Raw genomic sequence first — 25,764 nt, 5'->3', positions numbered from 1 at the left:
GCAACTTCATGGAAAGGTATCTTTAAGTCTCTTGCAGCATTTGTGATCAATAAAATACCATGTTACATGGTTCCCTGTATTCTCTTTCCCTCCTCCCTTCCCTTAAATTCAAGGCTCTTGAGATCTGCCAACAAAGGAACTTTGTAGAAGAGACAGTCTATCTTCTGAGTAAGTAACACTTAGTGTGATAAATTACAACATGCTTTTAATCTTGTCAAAGTTTACACTGCAAAAACGTATGATGTATTGTCTAATATCGTTTAACACGCTTTCCCAGAGACAAAGTTCAAAGTTGGTATACAGTCAGTTGGACCACATAACATGATTTAGAAAATAAAACAAAGCACTGGAGTATTCATATGATGTCTTAACTCCATATATTGTGTTATTGCTTTTCTGATTTGGTGTTATTCTGGGGTTTTGGAGGTGTTGGGCGGCTATGGGGAACAGGTTGGGGCAGGGGGCGTATTTTTGAGACAATCTCCAAGAGAAGAGTAATACTGTCAGTTTGAGGAGAGGGGAGAAATAAAACAAATGTTTTATTCTGAATACATCTCAGAAGCTTAATATTATCTTTTGCTGAGGAGGAAGATTTGCTTCTGTTGCCTCTTTCCTTTTTTATTTTTTTCTTCTCTTTTTAATTAAATTAATTGTAAATTAACTCCCCCAGCAGGCCAAGGTATTTACCTCTGAACGGGAGGCATTGTAAGACTTAAGATTTTTATGTATGTTTATGTGTTAGTCCTGAACAAAATGGAAAGCATTTTTTAATCAATCTTTGTTTTAGTAAGAAAAATGTTTTGTGGACCACTTGAAAACAGAATAGGATTTACTCATAGGTGTACTTAAAGAATAGTTCAGTGTTTCTACTATTTCTTCCTCTTCCTCTAATTTTCCATGGGTGTAAACTGTGCTATACTTACTGCAAATTAAGAGTGTCCATGCAGGCCCTTAAAGGGGGTATTCCATGTCATAGCTTACATGCATACACATACACATGCTCCCCCTTACATTAGATATTGCTGCAGTTCAGAACCCCTAATATGACCCAACACATCCTTAAGAAAGGCTCCAGGTCCCAGTCCAGCAAAATGCTCAAGCACTTGTTCATGTTATACTGATTGCTCTGGGAGTTGCATTCCTACATCGGATTGGATTAGATGTGGTCTTGGTTGAATTAGTCTGAGGCAACTTCACACTTACAAAATTCATATTGAAGAGCTTCTTAAAGCACTGAGCATTGGTAAGCATTTAGGATTTATAATGTCTTTACTTATGTTTTCCTTTTAGGCAGAATGGGTAATAGCCGCAGTGCCTTGAAGATGATAATGGAAGAACTGCAAGATGTAGATAAAGCTATTGAATTTGCCAAGGAACAAGATGATGGAGAACTTTGGGAAGACCTCATTTTATATTCTATCGACAAACCACGTAAGTGGGATAATTTCTCAGAAGCCTTGCATGTGTGTTTTTTTTTTTTTTTGTGGAATGCTATTACAATTGAAGGATTGAATTATCCACGTGCATGTTAGAGAAAGTGTTTATGGATGGCCAGGGAGGTGTTCTGGTTTGTGGAGCACAACATAGCTGTCCTATTGTGCATAAAACTTCCAGTAAGGTAGCATGTGGGCATGCTACAAAATGATTACTTAGGGATTTAACATTTGACTAAGCTCTGCATAGTTATGTCCTTAATGACGAATTAAGGGAAGAATGGTGCTTTTAATTTGGCAGAATGAGGCTTTATTTTTAGACAACCTCAAAACACAGTCTGTTGGCTTGATGAGGATGTTGTGTAGTGTGTTTATCACAGCTGCTTCCCTTTGAAATTCTGAAAATGAAGAACCTACTCCTTTCTGCCCCTCAGTAGAATAACTATTTGTTTTGTTTCTGTGGCACAAAGGTAAGATCTGTAATAATGACTGCATTTTGCCTTTCGTCCATTATATGAATAGCTACTCAAGTTGAAGTTTAGATGGAATCAGAAACTGTCAGAATCTCATAAGCAACATCAGTTTTGGTCAGGAGGCAGATTCAGCGGAGTTCATATGACTGAGAAAATAGAGAATTATTTTAACTATCTACTCCATTAGTTTTGCAACCTCTTCTGGGGCTTTAAATCAAGGCTGGAAAAGAGATCCCAAGAGAGACTTTAAAAAGGATTGAATATCTTATAGAATTAGTGTCAGAATACGTATCTTTTCATCTCTTGGCTGCTAATTCTGACACGAAGAATCAAACAAAATCTGTTACTCCTTTAGAAGAATGGCATTCTCAAGTTACCCATACTTAAATGCAGTTCGTCGCTAAAAATGTTGCTACAATCAGTGACATCTTTAGAGCAAAAGGGATTCAAAGCATATAGAATTCTCTCAGTTCCATCTGCCCATATGCTGAGCAACTCCAGTGATATTCTTCAGTTTTGGGGATTGAAGAAAAAACACAGCCTTGAGGTTCATCCTTCTAATGTTTCATTTAGCCAGATGAAATTCAAAAAACAAAAGACTCCTTTTGTGTCACTCTCGCCAATGTTTAGAAACACGTTTGAGTTAGGTTAAGTGCTTGAAAATTTGTTTTTAAACCCTGGAACTGGGAATGGAATAGTCACATAATGTAGTTAATTTGCTGGCTCTGTTTCTTGAGTGCCCTTTTTATTGAATTGACATGCATCATTTGGTTGTGGCTTTGTGCTGGATACTCTGTTACATCTTTCCTGCATACCCTAGAAGTTCTGTCAATTGCCAATGTCTTCCTCTCTTACCCAAAGGCATGTATTCAAATACAGCTGCAAGAAACATATGAAGGCTATGTAAAAGACGCTTAGCGTTCTCTCTTAGGAGACAACTGTCACAGAATCAGCCAAAGCCTGTAGCTTGTCACCAAAGCATCCTTTAACCAGGTATTTTGCTGGACTTTTTTCTTAATTTCTTTGCCTCTTGGTTTTCACAGCTTTTATTACTGGTTTGTTGAACAATATTGGAACCCATGTGGATCCCATTCTTTTGATCCACCGCATTAAGGAAGGCATGGAGATTCCTAATTTGAGAGACTCATTAGTGAAAATTCTTCAGGACTACAACTTGCAGGTAAATGTTGCATGCTTCCTGTGATACTCATTTTCAGACAGAGAGCAAAACAGCTTTGCTACTGAACGGCACAAGAAACGGCTATCATGAAGGTGTGTTCATTTTCTTCAGACATCTGCAGTTGACACTGTGGGTCAGTACAAAACTATGACAAAAAGGGTAGAAATTTGTCAAGATGAATAGCTTCTTCTCTTGATGGCTTTTAGGACTTCTAAATCTTTCCCATGCTGTCATAAGCCTGGGGGGTAAGTAGAAGTGGAAGAATCTTGGGTGATTCAGACTATTTTATACTGCCTGACTGTCCGATATTGGAAAGTCTCGTGACCACTGCTTTTCATTCTGTTTCATATATGAGGAAGCAGAACACAACATACACGCACTAAAACATTCACCAGGTATTAGAGCCGTATGTTAAGTGTCATACTAACTAAAGGAAGATGAACTTGTAAAATTAAATTCATGTCTTGTGCAGAATGTGTTGATGTCTATGCATTTAAAAAAAAAAGACTGCTCATTGGATTATGGGAGTTCTTATCCCAGCATAATTATACAGATATGTGCAGTTTCCTATATGACTGGTTTCTGATGCATGTTTGTAAAAACTTACAAGAAGCATACCCTTCAGTGTTCCTGAGAGTTGCGTTGAATACTTTAAATCTACCTGCTACAAAAGGAGGCTGAAACTTGAGTTCTCTGTGATGCTGCTCTGCACCTTTCTACTGAGAGACGTAAGGACATAGAGCAGTTTGAATGTCTCTGGTGTGACTATGCAGAGTCCAAGAAAACATAGCCCAGTGAGCAGCTGAAACTCCAATTTTCTGAACTTCATAAATATTTGTTTCCCATCTGCTATTACTCTTTGGACATCTCTAGCAAATAGATGAGCTTGACAGTTTTCAGTAAGGTCACAGTTGGTCTCTTACCAGGCCAGATAAAGCCTGTATCTGCTAGAACCTTCAATGATGTCAGAAGACCTTTTAAAAAGGAAGGGTTTAAGCCTTTCCAAGGCTTTTCCATTATTTTATTATCATACGGGCTTTAGATTAGGACTTTCAGTATTTCAAAGAAGCATTTTATGTCTCTTGTTCTCCTGACATTCATTATGTGCAGGGAGGTACCCCAGATAAACAGATACATGTTTGCATATCATGCATGTGTTGTAACATTAGTTCCAGTTTTTAATTGACTTGACGAGATACTAATATACTTCCAAAATTATACTAGCTAAATACTATGCTGCATTTAAACAGTTGCATGTTGATCTTGCTGCTGTCGGTACCCTGCTGCTTGCACTGGTGATCCTCCTGTTTCTGCATTCTATTGAAATCAAAATGTAATTTTTGGTGTGTCTGCAGACGGGCTGAGAAAGTGCTGTGTGCATAGCTGCAGCTTTAGACATATGCAAAGTATATTGCATGGCTTCAGACAAAGCTGATGACATTGTTTGGTCATGTTTTGTGGAGAGAAGAATCATTTTGTCTTCAAATACCCTTTAACAAAATTACTTTGGGATTAAAAGGATGTATTTAACCTTCAGAGCGATATCTAAAACTATTTGCTGTTAGCATTGAAATGCTTCATGGATTTCAAATTAATTCATTCTGAAGTAGCTCTAGGGGTAAAATTTAGATCTCATAGGAATAATAGAAATTAGGGAAGCTTAATGTAATTTGAGTGTGGCTTGCTTCTACAATAGCAAAACAATATAGTCAAAAATAAAGGGGGACTATTTTTCTTTAGAGAAATGTAAACTACAGCTTAAAATAAGGCTGTTCCTGAAGTGTTACAGGCACTGTAAAGTGCACTGTTATGAACAGATGGTGTGTCTACACTGAAATTTAGAGATGTGATTCGCAGCTCTTGCACACTCACCTAAGTAGCCTTAGATTGGCAAGCTCAATTTTTTTATAGCAGGACTGTTTCTGCATTCAGCATGTGCTTCAGGACATGGCTGGGACTTCCCAGTAAATGTCTAAGCAGCCTCTCATTGCTGAGGGCAGTTCTGCCCTAGCTTCATCATTACTGCTGCCTCATTAGCTGTTTTAAAGCTAGCTTTGGTGTGTTTGTATGATGCCTGGTTACACCTTCACATCATGTTGTGTAGGTTCATGGTGAGAAGTCCATGTCCTCTATTCTAGCCTGGCACAACTCTTTGGATATTGTAAAAACTTCCTGAATTGTGTCACCTAACATACCAGACATTTTGAACTCGTACAGAAATCCAAATTTCATTGGCTAGGACTTTCTATAATTTAATCTCTTCGGATCTCAAGCTCTGTATGCACTTAAGTTTTATCGTTCGCATTTTCAAAGGCAAAAAAGAAAATCTTGTGCCAAGATCCACAAAGGAGGTGCACAGGTGAAGTTAGAACCTGTTGCTTGGCTTGCAAGTCACTGCCTAAAACAAAAACTTTGCTAATCTTTTCATAACACTGGCTCCCCAAAAGGTATTACAGCTGTGCCATTATATTATTTAATTGTGGCCTCCTTTTGCAAGCCCTGATAAGATTGTTTTATGCTTATGTAAGTATGTGGATGCAAATTTCCTATTATGCTCCTAAATTTCCTTAGCAGTAAACTTTACATTAGATGTGATTTGAAATATGGGTAGGAGCTAAATAAAAGCAGTGCCTTTGACAGACTTTGTCTTTTTGAAAACAAGTCTTTATATCCCAGCAAAACCAAGTGAATCAAATCGAGTGGCTGCCAAAGCATGCTGTATGTAGCTTACAGTGTGCGTTAGAGAATCCAACAAGGAGGTCTACTAATGCAGCAAAATTTTGTTGTAGCTTTTTTTAATCAGGGATCTTCCCTGAATAAGTTTTTATTAATGTTGGCATATCGCGGACTGATTGCTTCACTTAAACTAATTACCACCCATTAGATGAACCGCTGCAACTGTTCTATGTGCTACTCTAAGCTCACCTCAGCTCTAAAGTAGTGTGGTTAACTTACACCTTTGAAAAGGAGTTAGTATCTGCTTGCTATCAACCAACCAAGCATGGCGCTAAGGATTAGGTATTCTATTGGGTAAAAATAGAATGTAGATCACATGAGACTTTGTTCTTAGGCTACAACTTCAATTGAGTACTTCTAATTTGCTTTTGCTCTGGTGTTACAGCTCTGCTTTACAAGTAGGGATCTATTAAGCTGCCTGATTATTCTTCAGGAATACCCATTTTTATTTTCCAACTTCAGGAAATGCAGTTCTTCCATGAACTTAAAGCTGCGCACACACTCAAGTATTTTCCTAAACAGGAGAAGGTTTAAAAACTTGTTTAAGTGGTTTTCTGAATTGCAATTAAAACTCCAAGTGATTATTTTTGTTTGTTTTTTCACTCCTGAGAATCATTTATTATAATGTTTTCTCTTTGGCATCATCTGAGTTAATGTATTAAAACCATAGTATGTAATCAAGTGGCACTGATTTATTGTAGTGATGAAAGTTTATTTACTGCTGAAATAATACTGATTTTAGTGTTGATATACAGTAACATTCATAGACAACAAAGTTATGAAGACATAAGCAACAAAGACAAAGTTATAGTTGTCTGAATTTTAACAGGAGTATTTATCAAGTAAAGTGTAGTCTAAACCTTTTTTATTATATTTTATATCTAACTCCTGAAATCTAGTTCTTTGGTGCCATAAATTTATAGATAAAATAGACCACAGACTACTTTCTTTGAATTTATAAACTCCTGAAGATGTGGTGTCTTAAGGAGAAACCTGCTTATTTATTATAAATGACATTTTCCTAGCGCATTTTTTTTAAATGGCAAATAAATCACCATTCTTCCATCAATGTTTTCAACATAACTAGTGCTTTCGAAGACACAGAATGAAAACTCAACTTTATCCCCATACAACTGAAAAGTTGTTGTCAGTGTAACTTTGATTTGGTTTCCACACATAGGTATTGCTTCCCTGAGACTCATACAGAACCTCTGTTCCCATTAGGAATTTACCAGTGCAATTATTTTTAAAACCTCCCTTAGCCAACCCAGTTAGGGCAGTAATGCTCTTATTTGAAAATTGTAGCAAAATCAGCATTTAGTAGTATTGATATGCAAAACAGAAATTCAAACTACTATTTTTTTCAGTGAAAACAGTGCTGCTGATGTTGTTTTTATACAACTTCTTTGGACTGAAACTCATCAGTCATATAACGGTTTGATCTTAACAAAGGCCTTCTTTCTTTAATGTACACTTGAACTATCTATTTGCCTTTTATATTCAGTTCCCTGGAAAATGAAAAACTGTTTAAGTCTCTGGCATCTGATTACACAGTGGTGTTAACTTATGAATGATGAATGCAGGAGCCTTTCTTAAAATAAGTCACATAACCATGCTCCAGGTTTCTGAAGCACCGTATCCCACTTAAATCTCTCAGAGAAGGCTGATGGAAAAATCCCCCTATTTGGCAACTTTTGAGTTCATTATAAGCCTGTTACATTTTCCAAATGTATAAAGTAGGTATCTTTGCAGCTTTGGTCTATACCTGAGTGAAATTTTGGAAATGCTTGTGTTGTTGGTAAAGTTTTAAATACCACCCCCTCATTTCAGAAAGAAACACCTAATTTCTCACCCTTTGTATAGCAATTGTTAGAAGAAGACTTGAAAAGATGTTGGTATTCGAAGATTTGTTTTCCCTCATTTTACAATATAAAAGCAATTTCATTAGATGCACTACATAGAGGTTTTGTGGATTAGCCATTTTACGCAAACGTTGACTTACTAGTTTAAACTTCGGTTGAACCTGCAGTAACTCCGATGGATAACAAAGGTTCATCCATTCATAACATTCATGTCCATGCATTCACAACAGAGGTTATAAACTAACAGACCCCAATGATAACCTAAGAATGCTGCTTGAAACAGCATCTGGAAAAATTGTTGGGTTTTGCTCCTGAACGTGAATAAGCTGCTGTTCAGATACCTTGGAGGCACTAGGGGGCAGGTGGCAGCTTGCACAGAGGGACATCTGCCTTTCTGTTGTAAAGACTGGAAATAACGTGCTTTTAATTGTGGTTGTGACACAGTTTGGAAGCATTTGGTTAATTGGCCTTGAGAAACTTGGACTTGTTTGAGTGCTAAGCTGAATCCAGGCCTGCATTTATTCCCTTTGCTTTGAGTATACCCTTCAAATTAACTGCATACTGCAGTGTTTTCCCTTACAGATAATGTTATGCATTTGTAAATCAGGAGTTTTTTAATTAAATAGATGTTTTTATGGCTTCTGATTTTAATTATGCCGTAGTATCTTCCCTAATACAGATAGAAAATGAACTAGGATTCTTTTTTGCAATAAATGTTTTGGTTTTAGTAGTTTTCATTCATTTAGTAAAAAGCATTTTATCTGCTTAAAACTTCTTTCTGTAGGTCTACCATGCTGTCCTGCTTGTGCTTACAATCATATGCTTTTAAAGGGTAAAAAAAGTTCAGTTTCATCCTCTCTGAATCCTATTGCTTCTCCTTGGAAGGTGGTTTCATTACAGATTTATGCCTGATGTCAATTTTAACTAGTTTAGCCTAATCTTAGGGTGCACAGTTATATACTTCTCCCTCCTTTAAACGTAAAGAAGTTAATTCAAACATACATTCTTGCTCTTTCTCACCTACAAATTCCCTCTCCTGCTTCTCTTTCTATAACTCTTAAATTATCCATGTCATCTTTGAGCTTTTCAAATCTGTTTCTGCAGAAGTGTTGAGGTTTATTACCTTGAGATTTGACATTTGACATTCTTAATTGTGACTCTTCCTTTTACATAAAAACAGCTGCCTACTGTATTCCATTTCTAGCAAAATAAGGTCTGACAAACAGTCATTGAATGTGGTATGGAAAAATCTTAGTGGAGTTTAAATAATGGGGGAAAGATAGTGCATGAGTTTTACAAGATATGTCATAAGATATTTCTGTTACTTCTATTTTTAAGGCATCAAACAGTATTGAGGTTTTCCTGTGACCTAATGCTGTCTACTGTTTCCCTCTTTATTTTTCTTTTTTTAAAATAAGGTTTCCTATTGGCACACTGTATGTTAAGTAGAAAATAGTAAATCATGCTCCTTTCTTCCCATTGTATCTCTGTTCCTCCCCTCTCATTTAACATGCTTACTTTGCTCCTTTTATTTAAACATGGGATTTTTCATCTGCTTATGCTGAGTGCAGCTAGCAAAGATGCCAGTATATAGCCAAGACCTCATCTGCTCTAAGTTATTTACCTATCTTTGGGATATAATTTGCTGATTGAGAATAATTTGAATCAGGCAAACACTCTTTCTGAAATGTAGTGTCATTCAATTGTCCTTGCAAAGTTTCTAGTATTTTTTTCCAAACCTAGTGACATTTTTCTATATTGAAAACAAAATTTACCATTCTCTGTTGCCCTTGGATAAAGTTAGAAGGGGAAAGAGATACTTGGTTCCTGAGATTATCACAGATAAATATGATTAATTTTCTAAGTCTTTGGATTGTAGAGCTGCATTCAGTTGCTGGTGCTCTGAAATGTTTTATAGCTCAATGTGTCTAGTACTGGAGAATTTCATTTACTCGCTGACATGTCCAGCTTGAAATCCTTAAAGACTTGCTCAAATTTAATTTTTTTTAATGTATTTCACATTTGCAGTCTTAACTGCATATCATTCTTGGCAGTGCATCCTTCACAACGTGTATGTGAAAAGATAGGGCTTTGGACAGTGTTCACCTGGCTGTAAAATCTACTATTATACTTCCTTTTAGGTATTTGCATTAGCTGTATCTTTTTAGATGTTTTAGAACGCTCAGTGTCTCCTGTAATGCAAATAATCAGGAGAAAGGAATGGACATTGCCTTTTTATACCACTTTTTTGGTAGGGTTCAGCTTGAAATTGACTGTAAGACTCTTCTGAAAGCACTTTTCAGAGGAATTGTTGTCTTGGAAAACGAATTTCCAAACATCAGCTTGGGAGGAGGAAGAAAAATGCCACAAGACTTACTTGGATTTGTCGTATTTTCATACTTGCTTCATTAAGTACTGCGAAATAAGGCTCTGTATAATTTTGATGCCCTTGATTCCCTTTTGTGTTTCACAACATTGTCAGGCAATGACATGTCAATCTAATAAAAAATATTAAATAAGTAGAAAGGGGGCTGAGACGTTTGCTAAGGAAGAATGGACTCTGGACCTTTGGTTAGTTGAATGGCCATTTAATACTGCTTACTAAATGACACCTCAGCAGGAACTACGTTTGAACAAAATAAATTTTGAATCGCTGTGTTTACAAAGGTTTTATGATTATCAAATGCCTTTCCTAAAGAAGAAAGGAAAGATATGGATAGAAGAAGTCTTGAAATGGTTTGGAAACCAATTGTGGGGGGCACTGTAAAAAACCCTCTCCATTGTATTTTGTTAAGACAAGCTCATAGGAAAAAGATCATAAATTATGACAATAGTATATTTGTAAAGGATTTTTTTTTTTTTTTTTTAATTTTTAAAATAATGTAGGTTTTTCATTTAGGTAGAGGGTGGTGGTAACAAGAGGTTCCTCCTTTCCTTTATAATAGCTTGAAATGTCTTAGACATTCTTTGTGCTCTCTGTGGCAGCAGAAACCAGTGGAGACTTGCCAAGGTAGTTGATATGCCCATCTATTCAACAACCACTGTATTTTGTGTTCTTTGCACAACAGATCTTGCTGCGGGAAGGTTGCAAGAAGATACTTGTTGCCGATTCTCTTTCATTATTGAAGAAAATGCATCGAACTCAGATGAAGGGTGTTCTAGTAGATGGTGGGTACAGAGGAAATGTGATGACTGTCAAGGTTTTGAAGTCTTTTACTTGGTTTATAGACCCAAGCCCCATGACAGTCCACTTTGGAAGCTGCCCAAAAGCCTGAATATTGTACCTTATTTGTAGGGTGTAGTAGGATACTAGCTGCTTCCCCCTTTGCAGAGGAACTATTCATATCTTAAAAACTACAAGACCCAGCATGCAGCTTTTTCTCTTCATCAGTCTCTGCATAGCCAGTAATGTATTATGTCCTGCAGTTTGTCTATGAAGGTGAGAAACGCTGTTCAGTGCCAACACGGATAGTCAGATAATAATAATCTGCAACCAAAGCAAAAGCTACGAAATAGTTTTCAGAAATAGTTGAAAATATTTTGCAGGGTGCTAATGATGCATGTGAGCAGTGCTGTAATTCACACCAGCTGAGTGTTAATACCAAGAGGCAAAAACTGGCGGAAGATCAAAGGATCAGAGCTTCTGCTACAAAATGCTACCGAGAAGTCAGGCACCCATCCTATGCTCCTTTTTTTCAGTTTGCCTTGTGCCTCTGCAGTGCTTATCCTAGACAGCCTCACTCCTGCAGTTCTGCCATCATCGGAATCAGAAGATCTAAACATTTCTCGTGCTGTTAGTAGAAATGCTGCTCCGGTATTGCTCTTCAATTTTTAATAGACTGTTAGGCATCTTAAGTAAAGACTCTGTTAGGCATCTTAAGTAAATACTTTAAGACCAAGCTCCATTTCTGTAATAGCACTATGTTCATGCCTGCTTTATAAAAAAGTAAATATGGAGTTTGTTAACAAAGCTGTTACAAGTTTGTTTTGTTTTGTTTTTCTAGAGGAGAATATCTGCGAATCATGCCTGTCTCCAATACTTCCTTCAGGTAGGATGCTTTTCTAGAAGAGAAGGAGGTTGTTTGTTTGGGTTTTTTTTATTTTTAGAGGAACTACTGTTTGCTTTTATTCATAGAAATGTGTAGTAGTCTCTCTTGGTAATCACTATATAAACTTCAGTCTCCTGTGCAAAGCTCGCTTATGCATTCTGACATGGGAGCAGAGTCTAATTTGAACACTTTGTTGCAGTAAACCCAGATTTTCTTTCTTATTCATCTTTGACTTTCTTATTTTCTGTTTTGAATTACATGGAATGGAAGGCAACTTTAATTCCATCAGCATACGTATTCTCAAAGATTATTAGAACCACAAAACTAAGCTGTTGCCACCAAATCTCGTCCAACTCTGTGGAACGATTTTAGACTGAACTTGTAGATTATAAAGTTTTATGGAATATACTTCTTGTCGGAGTGGTGGAAAACTCTTGGCTTCAGTCACTGCTGTTATTTGAAACAACTTATAACAGACTGTAGTTTTAAAACATCTTCTAAAGTTAGTCTTGAAACTAGAAATGCAGGATATTATTTTGAAGATGTACATCCTCCAAGGCAACTGTAGTTCAGAAATACCAATATAGTTGTTGGGCATCTTAAGAAGAAACAGTTTTACTAGGAGAATATCTGTTGTGGCATCTTCAAACAAGACTACGTAAGACAAAGTATATGAATAGTCCTATATTTTTTTTGTTTGCTGAGTGTGCATAACCCAGTGGAATCACTTACAGTTTTTTAATCTGGTTTCTACCATTTTTCACTTAAATAAATAAAACCAACTATACTATGATCACATGCACCAGCATACAGACCAGAGCAGTCACATGGTGATAGAAAACCTGTGAGAGCTGAATGTGCTAGTGCCTTGAGGTGTGTGTGTCAAGGGAATGGGAGCCAAGGAATAGAATGTGGATGATGCTGATGAGTGAGATGGTTATTCTTTGAATATGTGGATGTTGTATGTAGGCTTCTAATTGGGCTAAATATTCATGTGGGAATTGAAAGGTATATCATGCACTTAGACAGCTTCTTGCCAAATTTCAAGATCATGGTGTACAGTGTAGGCGCTAGAACTGCTTAGTGTTCTGGTTCTCCCCACACTAGAGCAAGAATTTTTTTTGCTAACAAAAAATTCTCTTCAAAATGGCTGAATTATTTGGTGGTAGTTTACTCTTCTCCCTCCTCAAATTTAGCATGTAGCACATACTGACATGAAAAATTTCTAGTGAAAAGGTATACAGCAAATTGTCTTGTAATTCCATCACTGGGACACATTACCTGAAACCATCACTCTGCATGGTTTCTATAAATGAGCCGGAATAATTTGGAAGTTAATTTGATAGATATTACTTGGTGTTTCTATGCGCATAATAGAATGCAGACATATACTGCTGTAGCCGCTGAATCATTTGTTTCATTGCCCTGTTGTAATGAATTTACTTTTCTCTTTCCCAGATGCATCCAAGTCCTTCAATGTGGTAGTGTTCCACTGCAGACATATGTTTCACAAAGAGTGCCTCCCAGTATCCAACACAGTAAGGAACTAGCTTAATCTCTTCGACACCTTTGCCAAAGATAAAAGGACAAATTATTTCCTTTTGTTAACTGTGGAAAAGGGCATGGGTCTATCAGGAATTATAATATGATTACAGTAATTATTTGTGATGATACCCCATAGTAGTATGTGACTAGGGAAAGGGTGTTTAGGGCAACTGCAACTGAAGTGCATCCAATTTAGAAAGAAATAGCTGCTGTTTGAGGAGTATTTTATCACTTCTGTAATCTGAATGTCCAGTGCAACTTTGAGACATACAGGGAATATGACCTGTTTGATTTTTTTTTTTAATTAATTCTTTTCTCTTGCAGCTCTCACTTTAGGTATGTTTAATTAAAGACAAGAATAAAGATATTTTCTCAAGTGGACCATGTTAAATTATTCTGATCTGGAAGAAAAATACCCACTCATTTCAGAGTGAATATTTAAATATGTTTGTAATCATCTTTACGCTCAGAATATGTTTTTCTTCATTGGGGATCTTTTTTTTTTTTTTTCCCCTCCAGTGAAAACAAACCAAAAAAGTAACTTCTAGATATAACCAGTTTTGAATTTAGGAATGAAAGCATGAGAATGGTAACAAAATCGCAAAGAAAATGGAATTGAAGCTTTTCTGATCCTGTATCTGTCTCTGAAAATGAACATCTAGTGAAAAAATAACTTTGGTGAATCACTTAATCTGCAAGTAACCAAGCAAAGTGCTTGTAGCCATATGGTACAGCATGTATACTTAAGTATGTTATGAAAATCTTAATGAATTGGATTATTTGCAGAGGAAAGCCCAACAACTAGTAAATATTTATTCAAACAATATTTACCACAAATTTGATTATTTGAGAAATAATCTAAAATATATCTAGCATTCTCAATTTGCTGGGACAGTGGTAGAACTGGGTAACTTGTCAGATGGGATTTTTAAATGTGACATGGATATTACATGTTATATTTTCTATAGTATGTATGAATATACAGGTATCTGCATATCTGAGCCAAATTCTTCACTGCTATAATATTTCTGGGCCTTAAGTAATCAGTTGTGTTACTCATTGGTTACTGGTGACATACTGAAAGGAAAGTAATACATGCATAAAGCATCGCACAGAGCTAAACACAGGAGTAACAATAAACACATATTTGATGTCAGATGGACAGTATTCAGGACATATTCTCAGCTGTTCAAAATCTGTGGAGCAATATCCAAAGACAGAGCTGTAACTAAGACATCCAGTGGTCAGTGGAGCCGACCAAGTGACTTGCTCTCTTTTTTATCTATGAAGATAATCAGCAACATGTTTTACTCTGTGTTTTTCATTTTTGTTTGGAGGAAATTTGACCTTACCCTCCTGGAGGGTGGTGGTAATACACTTGGAGTGGGTGGTGAGGTGTATTGCTCTCTGACTCCAGACTAGCCTGCTTTATTGTGTTCCACTATATCACCTTCCTACACCTAACCGTGAATGTGTCTGTCCTGGTTTTGGCTGGGATAGGGTTAATTTTCTTCCTAGTAGCTGGTATAGTGCTGTGTTTTTGATTTAGGATGAGAATAATGTTGATAACACACGGATGTTTTAACTGTTGCTGAGCAGTGCTGACACTAAGTCAGACTTTTCAGCTTCTTGTACTGCCCTGCCAGTGAGGAGGCTGGGGGTGCACAAGAAGCTGGGAGGGGACACAACCAGGACAGCCGACCCAAACTGGCCAAAGGGATATTCCATACCATATAATGTCATGCTGAACAAAAAAACTGGGGGGAGTTGGCCAGGGGGGCGCATCCGCTGCTCAGGAACTGGCTAGGCATTTGTCAGTGGGTGGTGAGCAATTGCACTGTGCATCACTTCTATTGCATATTCTTTTACCATTATTATTATTTTCACTTCCTTTTCTCAGCCCACAAGTTTTACCTTTGTTCCCAATTCTCTCCCCCATCCCACTGAGGGGGAGTGAGCAAAGAGCTGTGTGGTATTTAGCTGCCTACCAGGTTAAACCACGACAGTCTATAGGGAACAGCCTGACTGTGAATGGTAACGTTGCGAGAGGCATTTTTCATTCATTTTCCCACATTCTAACATGGCTACATCTCTCTAAGAGATTCTTGTTGTCTTTTTAATTTCTAGGTATCTCCTGTCCAGTTCTGCAACATATGCAGTGCCAAACACCGAGGGCCAGGAAATGCAATCCTGGAGATGAAGAAATAGCAGTCCTCTAGTTCTCCATGCCAGTCTGTGACACCAACCCTGTTAGGACCATGCAGAGCAGCTGTAATTTCTGTTAGTCATCATTTCTGTATATAATGCTGATTGTGATTTAAAACTGGTTTCTATAAGTTATCCAGCTTAATGAATGTTTTCAGGAAAGAGAAAACATGAAAATATTTCCCTAATAAGTCTTTGTTACACAATTCGTATGTCACTGTTCCTTTGCTGAGCTTGTTACTTAACTCTGGAACAGAAAAGAGAAATAAAATGGGAAGAAAAAAAAAACAGTTTGGAGATTTGTGGTTGCTATCAGTTAATGTGCTTTACAGTTTGGAGCCATATCAGGCTCATAGAATCATAGAATCGTTTAGGCTGGAAAAGACCTTTAAGATCATCCAGTCCATCCAACCATTACCTACACAGCCAAATCCACACTAAACCAATCAAGGGTAGACTAGACTAAACCATGTCCCAAAGTGCCACATCTCCCGTTTTTTGAACACTTCCAGGGATGGGGACTCCACCACCTCTCTGGGCAGCCTGTTCCAATGCTTGACCACCCTTTCCGTGAAGAAGTTTTTCCTAATTTCCAACCTAAACCTCCCCTGGTGCAGCTTGAGCCCGTTTCCTCTCATCCTATCGCTAACTACATGGGAGAAGAGACCAGCACCCACCTCACTACACCCTCCTTTCAGGTAGTTGTAGAGAGTGATAAGGTCTCCCCTCAGCCTCCTCTTCTCCAGGCTAAACAGCCCCAGTTCCCTCAGCCGCTCCTCATAAGGCCTGTGCTCCAGACCCTTCACCAGCTTTGTTGCCCTTCTCTGGACACGCTCCAGCACCTCAATGTCTTTCTTGTACTGAGGGGCCCAAAACTGGACACAGTATTCCAGGTGCGGCCTCACCAGCGCCGAGTACAGGGGGACAATCACCTCCCTGCTGCTGCTGGCCACACTGTTCCTGATACATGGTTAGATATTGTAAAGAAAGATGAATTGCTGTGAATTCAGCTCACCAAAATACTTTAGTCCTGATTTAGTCTATTAGTGAACGGTTTAACTTGAGACCCACAGGAGTCTGACTGCTTTCAGCAGAACTGCTTCAGGACTTGAAGCTGGCTGTGTGCTGACTCGTACATTAAATTAACAAACTCATTAAGTGTTAATTCCACACATTGGCAATTTACCTTGGTTGTATGGTTACACATTCATAGTTTGTTATAGATTGAAGCTGGCTGTGTGCTGACTCGTACATTAAATTAACAAACTCATTAAGTGTTAATTCCACACATTGGCAATTTACCTTGGTTGTATGGTTACACATTCATAGTTTGTTATAGACTGGTTATTTTCTCAATTGTTCTTCAGAATGCAGTAGTTTCAGGTGGGCTTTTCTCATGTTAAGCTCATCCAGAAACTTTATTTTTAACTGTTAGCAGTAGGTCTTTACACATATTTTATGTGTGGTTGTAGTGTATGATTTCATTTAAGCCCGGGGGGGGCGTGGAAATCTCACCTTTCAAAGATAAGATCTGTAGGAGTTTCTTCTGGCCTTAACAATTTAATAGCTAAGTTAAATAAGTCTATTTGGATGTTAACAAAAACCATATTTATTTTTAATTTCAAGTGTTCTGTTTTGTTGATCCAAAGGAGGTGATCTTTCAGAATGTCTTCACAGTAATGTAATCTCTTTATAATGGTCTCTGATTAAGTTAGATATAAGCATCTTTTTCCTAAGAAAAGTCATTTTTCAGAACTCCCAAGATATTTTTCCTCTTTTTAATAACTGGAGTTTGAAAGTAAAAATACATTGTTTTACCATCAAATTGTGAGGTTTAAACAAGTAGGTAACATCATAAGTTCTGAAACAATGGTACAGTGATACTGCAGTGTATCTGTACAACTGGAAAATGTAACACCTCTGAGTTCTTCTGTACCTTACTCCCATGTAGGTACACCTTAAAATAATTTATATTGTAGAAACCTGGATTTCGAGTTCATGTAAATTCATTATACTCTTTCGATATCCTCCAGGCAGTTGGCTGAGCTGGTCTATTAATCTGAAGAATGATTTTTGTTGTCCACTGTGTAGATCTGTATAATACTGGAATAAAATTTTAAGTGTATCAGAAATGATAGGATTTACTCTGCATGGTTACAGAGATAAAATTAACATTAAAAGGACAGATCTCTCAAAAACATATTTTAAAAAACATTTAATATATTCTATTGTGATAATACAGACAGCAGAGGAAATAAAAAATGGTGAAAATAAAAAATAATAATGAAAATAAAAAATGGTGCAGATTATTTATGGACATGCAGTAGATGAAATAACAGAAGGATAGGAGCTTTGTAGTGCAGGCATAGTCCACATATGTCAAGCTTCACCCATAAGAATTACTGCCTGGCTCTGCAGCAGTTCATTTTCAGTGGCTAGTACACATTCTCAGGTATATTGTTCATTTATCCATTCTTTACTACACTCATCAGGAAAGCTGCTTTGATTCCTAGTAAATTAAATGCTCCGGTGAGCTCAAAGGCTGTTTCACCATGATATTTGAGCTATTGCATGCCTGTAGACAAGTTTAGAAACTTTTTTAAAAACCTCTTCCTCGGTAGCTCTAAGCAGCTTTTCTATATTATACCCTAAGAATGCACTGTGCAATGCCATAAGCTGTCAGCTTGCAGGAGGAAAAAGTCAAATTACTCCTTATGCCACAAAGTATTCTGTAGCTCAGAGTTACATGATAATTTAAAGCAAGTATATTGTTTACTTCAGCTTGGCCTTAAATTCCCTAAAGCATTTGAGCATTCAGTGACTCAGTTTGCTAGCCTGCCATCACTGGCAATGATATTGCATTATACCCTGGCATATTCTTTGCATTATGTGAGTGGTTTTAAATCACTGTATGAAAATCTAATAAAAATCTTCTCTAAATCCAAAGCTTCTTTCATTTGGGCTTCAGGGACTACCCTTTTCATGTTCCTGAATTCTAAATTTGCTTATTAAGATTCAGCAAGAAATGTACAGTCCTGACTTTGATTCACTTTTCTTCCTAAGAAACCTTCACATCATAAAAGATGTCTGAGGTTGGAGTCTAAAATATTCAGCTACCCAAGAGCTTTTCTTCTGGAGAACAGTTCTGCCCAAGAAGTAGCCTTAGAGTTGCATAACCCTTCAGAAAAGTACAGAATAGCACTTACCCAGTTTCACCAGAGCTTATTTAAGATGTCAATCCACTTATCAAAGTGCTTGTGCTTCTAACTAAGGTAAACTTAAGGCAAATTTAATAAGGGAAATACTGTTTTTTCACCATCCAGTTTGGTGTGATTTCTTCAATAGGGACCAATAAAGCTAACTGAAAGGATATGTGATGGAACAAGAAAGAACGTATTGGTCTGCCATATCAAAGAGACAAAAGTATTTTGGTTGTAATGAGTCTTTGGATGATTTTTCTCATCTGTCTTTATTATTTTGACAATGCAGTGTGATAGGCTTGGTGGCAATGTTGGACTACACTGAAGATTTTGGTGGGCCCAAAAGAGTGAGGAGCTAGTGGTACTTGGTGAGCAGGAGGCTATTTAGTCCTGCTGACAGTGTCAGGATAAAGGTTTACTTCTGCAAAAGGAGGAGTTAATCTGTTCCTAGCAGACCTGTGAGGACTGGGAAGGACCTGCCAGGAGTAAAGCTCTAGTCAGCAATTTCTGGGGCAAGTAAGAGGTGCCTGTTGCTCTTGGAATAAATTAATTATTTATTGGGTGAGCTCTTTATGGCTGATAGACAATGTCTGAAAGGGACTGGGACAGGCTGTGCAGGTCTTTTGGGTCTCATTGAAGTTGAGAGGTGCACAACTGGCTTTTGCCATCTCCTGCTACAGCTGAATCTCATGTGTTTAACTGGCTAGTAGCTGTGTCTCAGTGGGCTTGAGGCAGCTCCTCTACCAGATCAGTGATGTATTGAATCAGCTGTGTTTGGTGCTTGGGCAAGCGTCTGCTGCCCAGCATTACATGAATCAGTGGGCCAGTTAATGCTTGAAAGAGTCATTCGATAAACAAGGTATGCTGTCTAGCTGTAGCTGCATCAGACAGCTGCTCGCCTGTGGGAAACCTTGAACACAGCAGGTATTGTGTATGGGAACAGGAGTAAGTTGTTCAGTGTCTGAAACTGATCTTGTGTTGCAGAGCCAGAGCAAAAAGAAAATGAGTTGTTTGCCCATTTTTAGATCCACATCATATTCCTATTTGAAGTAAGTGTTTTCATGGGCAGTTGCTGCCAAGGACTTGACTGCAGATTTGTCAAGGACTACTGTAAAGCAAAGAACAAGAAATACCCCCTTGTCCGCTATGTTTTGTAATGTATTTTTAGTAGACTATGCTGCAGCTTCTTTTTCTAAATTTTGGCTGATAGCTGGATAGAGGCTGTCAATATTCTGTATAGACTGCACAGGTTGGCTTATCAAGTTTTCATCTTAGGAAATTTAATCACTTCCTACCTTAGAGTTAATGGGTATTCAGCTAGTCTTTTAAGCAGGCACCATTTTACTCTTTGCAGTTGTGTACACTACCACAGTGGTTTTCTGCTTCGTGGGTAGAGTTCCTGACGGCAATTCAAGGGAACTGGAATTACAAATAACCTCTTAAATGAAGAGCTCACATTGGATTTCCCATCTCTGAAATGTGATTTAGCATTCAAGTATTGTATGTCTCAGTCACCTTGGAAAATACAGTGTCATCTCTGCAGGTTGGTTGGACTGTTCCCTGCCTGTGTCATTTCATAGCAGTTTGAAAAAATACTTGCAGGAAAATTCTTACCTAATGCTGAACAAGGAACATTATCTGAATGAGGAAAAATCTCTCTGAGAAGCCTGTTTTCCCGCTTTCATGTTCTATTGTACACTTCTGACTTCATATCCATGCAGCATAACTTTTACCTGTGTTTAGAAATGCTAGACACAACATCAGGGTCCCTACCTCTCTAGAACAGCTTCCCCCTCGAGCAGATCTTTGCCAAATACTAGCTCTAAATCAATTGCTGTACTCTCAAAACAATTTCAACAAGACTTGTAAGAAACAAAGTACCCCATTTAGAGAATGATTCTGTATACTTTTGGGACTGTCGTCTTACTCCACTGTGCCATGAAAGATTAATTTTCTCTTGGCATTAGAGAAAACCCTAGATGATGTTTTTTCTGTTTTTCAAGACAATATGTGCTTTCTTTTACTATAATCAAATATTAAATTATGCAGAAAACAGGACATCTGAAGTGTCTGAGACATCAAACACGCAAGAGAATAGGATGTGTGAGAAGTTCTAAGAGAAGTCAATGAGTCACAGTGGGAACGACCTAAATTTAGTCTTAGAAGGCTTCAATAAATGATGATTGTAATAAGCTTTTGCAACAGAGCAGGTCTTAGAAGCTCTGATGGGTTTAGGCTGTGACATTCCCCCAGGAGCCTGCAATCTGAATGGACAAGGCTGCCAGTGGCTTCTACTGCTGCACTGTGCTTATGACCAGTTGTGTTGCTGCAGCAGCAGGAGTCAAAAACCTGTTGAGTGGAGGTTGGTACCCCTCCAGCCTGGAGGAACTGCCAGAGGTGGAGGTGTGCTAGAGTAATTAAGGCCTAGAAAGTGGCAGGAGCTGCAGAGGGCAGTTGAATTGTTGGTTGTTTTGGGTTTTTTTCCCCCCTTGCTTTTAGTCCAATCCCAGTAGGATTTAAGTCCAATTAGGTTGACAAGGTAATGGTATCTTGGTGTCTGATGGCTGCAAAACACCGTTTAGCAAGATGTCAGCTGGATGATGTGTCCCAAATAGCATTCACATAGGATGCAGATTTGTCTGTCTCTGGTGGCAGTGAGGGACAAGAGCCACAATAAGCAGTTGTGGATTTTTTTTTTAAATCAGATTAAGGGAAATGTGTTAAAACGTGAGCAACTGTCTCACATATTACCATGTCTTGCACACAATAAAGTAGTAGCACTGGAAGGTGCAGGTGACAACAGTATTTTTACTCTAGGACCCATTCAGTAGCAACTATTTTTGCACATTCTGGCACAAGAGTCACTGAAGCACTTTTCAGTCTGTCCAACACCAGCTACTAAGAGTCTTCATCCAGAATTTCTGCAAAGTAACAGAGATTTTTAGTTAAATAAAACCAAAGTTGGGAAGCATTTTCTCTGTGCAATCTGTAAAGTTGAGCCAAGAATATATTTCTGGCATAATTCAGTTGTGTGCTATGCAGACTTTCATTCTCTCTGCAGTATCCAAAAACTTTCTGGTGATGCTCAGGGGACTATGTTCTGTTTACATTATCCCATATTCACTCTCTCTCCTCCTCACTCCACACCCCCCCCAAAGTACATGCATCGGAGTGAGGGCCTTGTTCAGAATTGAGTAGTGATTTCCAGTCAGTATCTGCAAACGCAGACACTGTGCTGTGTATGTGTTAAGGTGGCCAAGATCAAAATCATGCTTTGTGTGTCATGTGGAAGGTAGCCAGATCTTTGTTCATCCTTGGTTCCTGGGGGAGTTTGTTCCCCAGTGTGAAGCCAAGGAAAACATTTTCCTTCAGAGGTGAACTTTCTAGAATCACTGAGGTAGGAAGGAACCTCTCAAGATCATCTAGGCCAGTCCCCCTGCTCCAGCACTGGTTGCTCCATCACCTTCCCAGGAATTGAGATGAGGCTGATGAGCCTGTGGTTCCCCAGATCGTACTTCTTGCCCTTCTTAAAGATGATGATATCCCAAAGGATCAGTTTAAAACAAGGACTACAGCCTTGAAGAGTGACACTTGCTTTCTTCTGGTCTTCAGGAAGCTCTTCTGATTGACATGGCCTTTCAAAGACAATCAAGAATTTTTTCTTCATGCTGAAGGCTTTGTGCATGGATATTTTATAATACCGCAGTCCTGTCCAGAGATGCAGCCGGTATAAATTACTGTGGGGTTAAATCATGCCCAACAAAAGGGCAGATGTTCCTAAGCGCCTGGCTTGGCAGAAGTATTATTCAGTATTTACAATCATTATTCACAAAAACACCACCAACTTACTTAGCAGTGGTAAAAATGCAGTTGCATTTAAGCACATTTCTGGCATCCAAATTTTTCTTTGCTGCCTCTTTCTTTCACAGGTAGCTGCTGCTTGTCTTGCTCACTTCCATAATCAACAACTGCCCTTGCAGCTCTCGCTGCCTGGGAATTGCAGTGGAAATCCTCTGTTCCTCCATTGTCTGTACCAAGAGCTGTGTCAGGCTGCTTTGAAGCTGTTAATCTTGCATCAGCTCAACAAGCGGATGTAACACCTTCTCATTACTGATGAATGAAGGATGAAGCTGGATACTTACTTGTCTCTAAGTACCAAGGAGGAATGAATGAAAATACATTGCATGTGGTAGGAAAAGGAAAAAATGGCAGGCCCTTTTTTGGGGAAGGGTGGGAGAAATTTTATTTCTTTAGCAGAATCACTATAGAGGATTAGGTACTGTTTTCATTTTAAAAAAACAGATTTTTTGGTTAACTATGCCTAAAGCAGGCAGTAATGCCTATGCTAGATGGCAGAGATCAGAGGTGATGGGCTCAAGTCAGGCATCAGCATATACAAAATCTTCTGCAGCTATTTTAGAGCTTAATGAAAGTTCTGCTCTTACAGGGTGTGTTGTATTCACTGCTGTTCCCTCTGGTTTACTTTTCATGATAGGACTCGCTCACCTTTAACAGGCTGAAAAGCGGGTAGCCTGGATGCACATCTCTTCCATGCTCAACAGCCATGCTTCATATCTATAGATCCAGGCAGGTCGGCGGTCACAGGCTCCAAGGCCACAAACTGGTGTCAGGAGGACCTTTGATTGCTGAAGTCTGTATTGGAGCTTTGGAAACACGAGACAGGTTTTGTTCCTGCTGAAACTGATGACAGATTTGCCTCGACTTAAATGAGGGCAGCATCTGACTCTCCTTCAATAGCAGTTTGCATTATGAATAAATACTATAAAATCAAGTAGATCAGGAACTTTTCCTTTTGAGCTGGCTGTGATAGTCTGTAACTGTTGCCAGCACATGATCATGTATGAGAAATAACCTAAAAGGGGTTAGGAATATAAAACAGTTAAACAATTAAGTCTATTAAAATCCTCATGGATTTTGAAATATTCCCACTAGCTGAAGCATGAAAAGTAGGAAGACAGGAGAAAAGGGATTTAAGATTATAAGGAAGTGGGTTCCACCTAAGCTGGTATGGAATTAAGTTTCTAGCACTGAAATAAGTTAGAGATGTTTTAAACCAAAGACTAACAAGAAATTTTGTTAGTCTTCACCCGGAAGACTCCAAGGGTGCAGTTACAAAAACTCTGTAAGGCAAAAAGACAGCTTTTAATATATTTTGGGTAAGGAACAGTAAAAAAAAAATTTATAAAAAGTAAACCTTAAAACCTGTAATTGGGTAACATAAAACTCAGAGCAAGATGTAATGTATATCATAGAAGTGCTGTTTAGAAGGGATCTCTGGAGGTCATCTAGTCCAGGCTTGAGGTTTTGCTGAGAAGAAGGTATCACTAAGACACCATGATACCAACATTCAAATTATGTAGAAGTATCAGAGAAAACCTTGTGAGTGAAAGGCAGGCACTGTACATTTAAGGAAAATTAAAATCAAAGGGGGTAAATAAATTAATACTATCAACAGGTAATAGAGACTCAGTAATGACCTGAAATATGCCTGCATATAAAGCATAATAATATTAGGGATATACTGTCAGCCACTCAACCAATATGGTAGCATGGAGTGCAAGGATTCAAGGACAGGAAGAGTAGTAACACTGGCAGCCTTCAGCCATGCCTGTGTAAGTCACAATGAGGCATCACGAGAAAACTACATTTTCAGTGCTCCAAATGACTACCCCTCGAGGACCTCATCGGAGAGCACAAAAGAAGCAGCAGTCCTTGATTTTTGCCCTGGGAACTGCACAGAACCTGAATGCTTCAATGGAAAGGCACTTAGTAAGAGAGTCCTTTGATCAAATTCAATGTCCTTGTAAGATGTAGAAGCAAGAAAGTAATCTGTCACAGTAAAGTTTAACTGTTCAAAAAAAACAAAACCAAAAAAAAGAACTCTACAAAAATGAGGGAGCAAATTAAAAGCAGTAGTTAAGTGTTTACAAGTGGTGTGAAAAATGCTAAATTCACGAGTGGACTTTTTTTAAAAGCATTTCCCCTTTTCAAAGGAAGCCTTGATAAACAGCAAAGTAAAGAGAGTGCTTAGATGTAAACAGACCTCCTTCAAAAAATACACATTGTGTCTAGAGACAGAAAGCAGAAAAGAACATTACATTCTGGCAAGTTAATGTCAAGCCACAATAAAGTAGGCCAAGAGACTCAATGAGAAGCAATATGCTAAAACTGGCAAAGCGAACAATAAAAACCCCATCAGCAAGCTCTATGTAAGGCCACCTGTAGAAAATGGAAGCAAAAAAGGGTTTCAACAAAGAGAGACCCCAGCAGGAAAAATGAATTAGTTCTTTGACGTATTGAATAAGTATATGAAATTGTTCAGCGAAAGCCTAGAGTGGAGCCTTTTTTAACATGGAAACTTCTGAAATTAAACTGTTTGTAGAAAACGTAGGAAAAAATCAATAAATAGTATGAAACCACATGCATCAGTAGGTATTCACCTAAAACTCTGGCGGATCTCAAAACAGGATATTGCTATATGATTAACTGTGATGTATAAATTGTCTTTAAAGTAAGTCCTAATACTAGAACGGAAAGTAGTAAATATGACACTAATATATTCGGAACACTCCATGACAAATCCATAGAACTACAGACCAGTAATTCTTACTTCTTTACTGGATAAATCAATAGAAGTGCTATTAAAAAAAAAAAAAAAAAAAAAAGACACATGGATATATCTATTTTATATCTTATATTGGGAAAAGTGAACATGGATTATGGAGATGGAGGTTATGCCTCCCATTTATCTGAGTTTCTAGAAGGACTTGATGAACCTGTCAATAACTGATTCAGATGGTATAGTGTTTTTCCACTTGAAAAAAACCCCAAAGCTCATGTTAAAATCCTTCAACAGGATTTAAAAAAAAAAAAAATCGGCCTTGAAACAAGAACAAAAGGGTTTCTAATAGATTTAAATCTCTTTAAAATGAAACTTGATATACTGTCAGCTTTCACAAGGGAGGAGTGATTGCTGGTAAAGTTCCACAGGGACAGGTGTTGGGGCTCAGGGTGTTCAGCATAATCAGTGGTCATCTGGAAAAGGGCTGGATAGCAAAAC

The 25,764-nt window shown here is 38.0% G+C and overlaps 1 protein-coding gene across 1 annotated transcript in view; it reads left to right on the top strand.

Moving 5' to 3' along the window:
* The window catches only part of VPS41 (VPS41 subunit of HOPS complex), a 111,065-nt gene extending 95,327 nt beyond the window's left edge, over nt 1-15,738 (top strand). The window contains exons 22-28 of the mRNA XM_075704791.1: nt 114-168; nt 1,291-1,431; nt 2,950-3,086; nt 10,753-10,852; nt 11,689-11,733; nt 13,192-13,271; nt 15,406-15,738. Coding sequence (XP_075560906.1) covers nt 114-168; nt 1,291-1,431; nt 2,950-3,086; nt 10,753-10,852; nt 11,689-11,733; nt 13,192-13,271; nt 15,406-15,486 — 639 coding nt within the window. The 3' untranslated portion in view covers nt 15,487-15,738. The remainder of the gene's footprint in view (nt 1-113; nt 169-1,290; nt 1,432-2,949; nt 3,087-10,752; nt 10,853-11,688; nt 11,734-13,191; nt 13,272-15,405) is intronic.
* The last annotated feature ends 10,026 nt before the right edge of the window (nt 15,739-25,764 follow it).

The sequence above is a fragment of the Pelecanus crispus genome, chromosome 2 (genome assembly GCF_030463565.1).
Source record: "Pelecanus crispus isolate bPelCri1 chromosome 2, bPelCri1.pri, whole genome shotgun sequence".
NCBI lineage: Eukaryota > Metazoa > Chordata > Aves > Pelecaniformes > Pelecanidae > Pelecanus > Pelecanus crispus.
The sequence above is the reverse complement of the archived record's forward strand: the minus strand, read 5'-3'. Positions and strand labels throughout refer to the sequence as shown.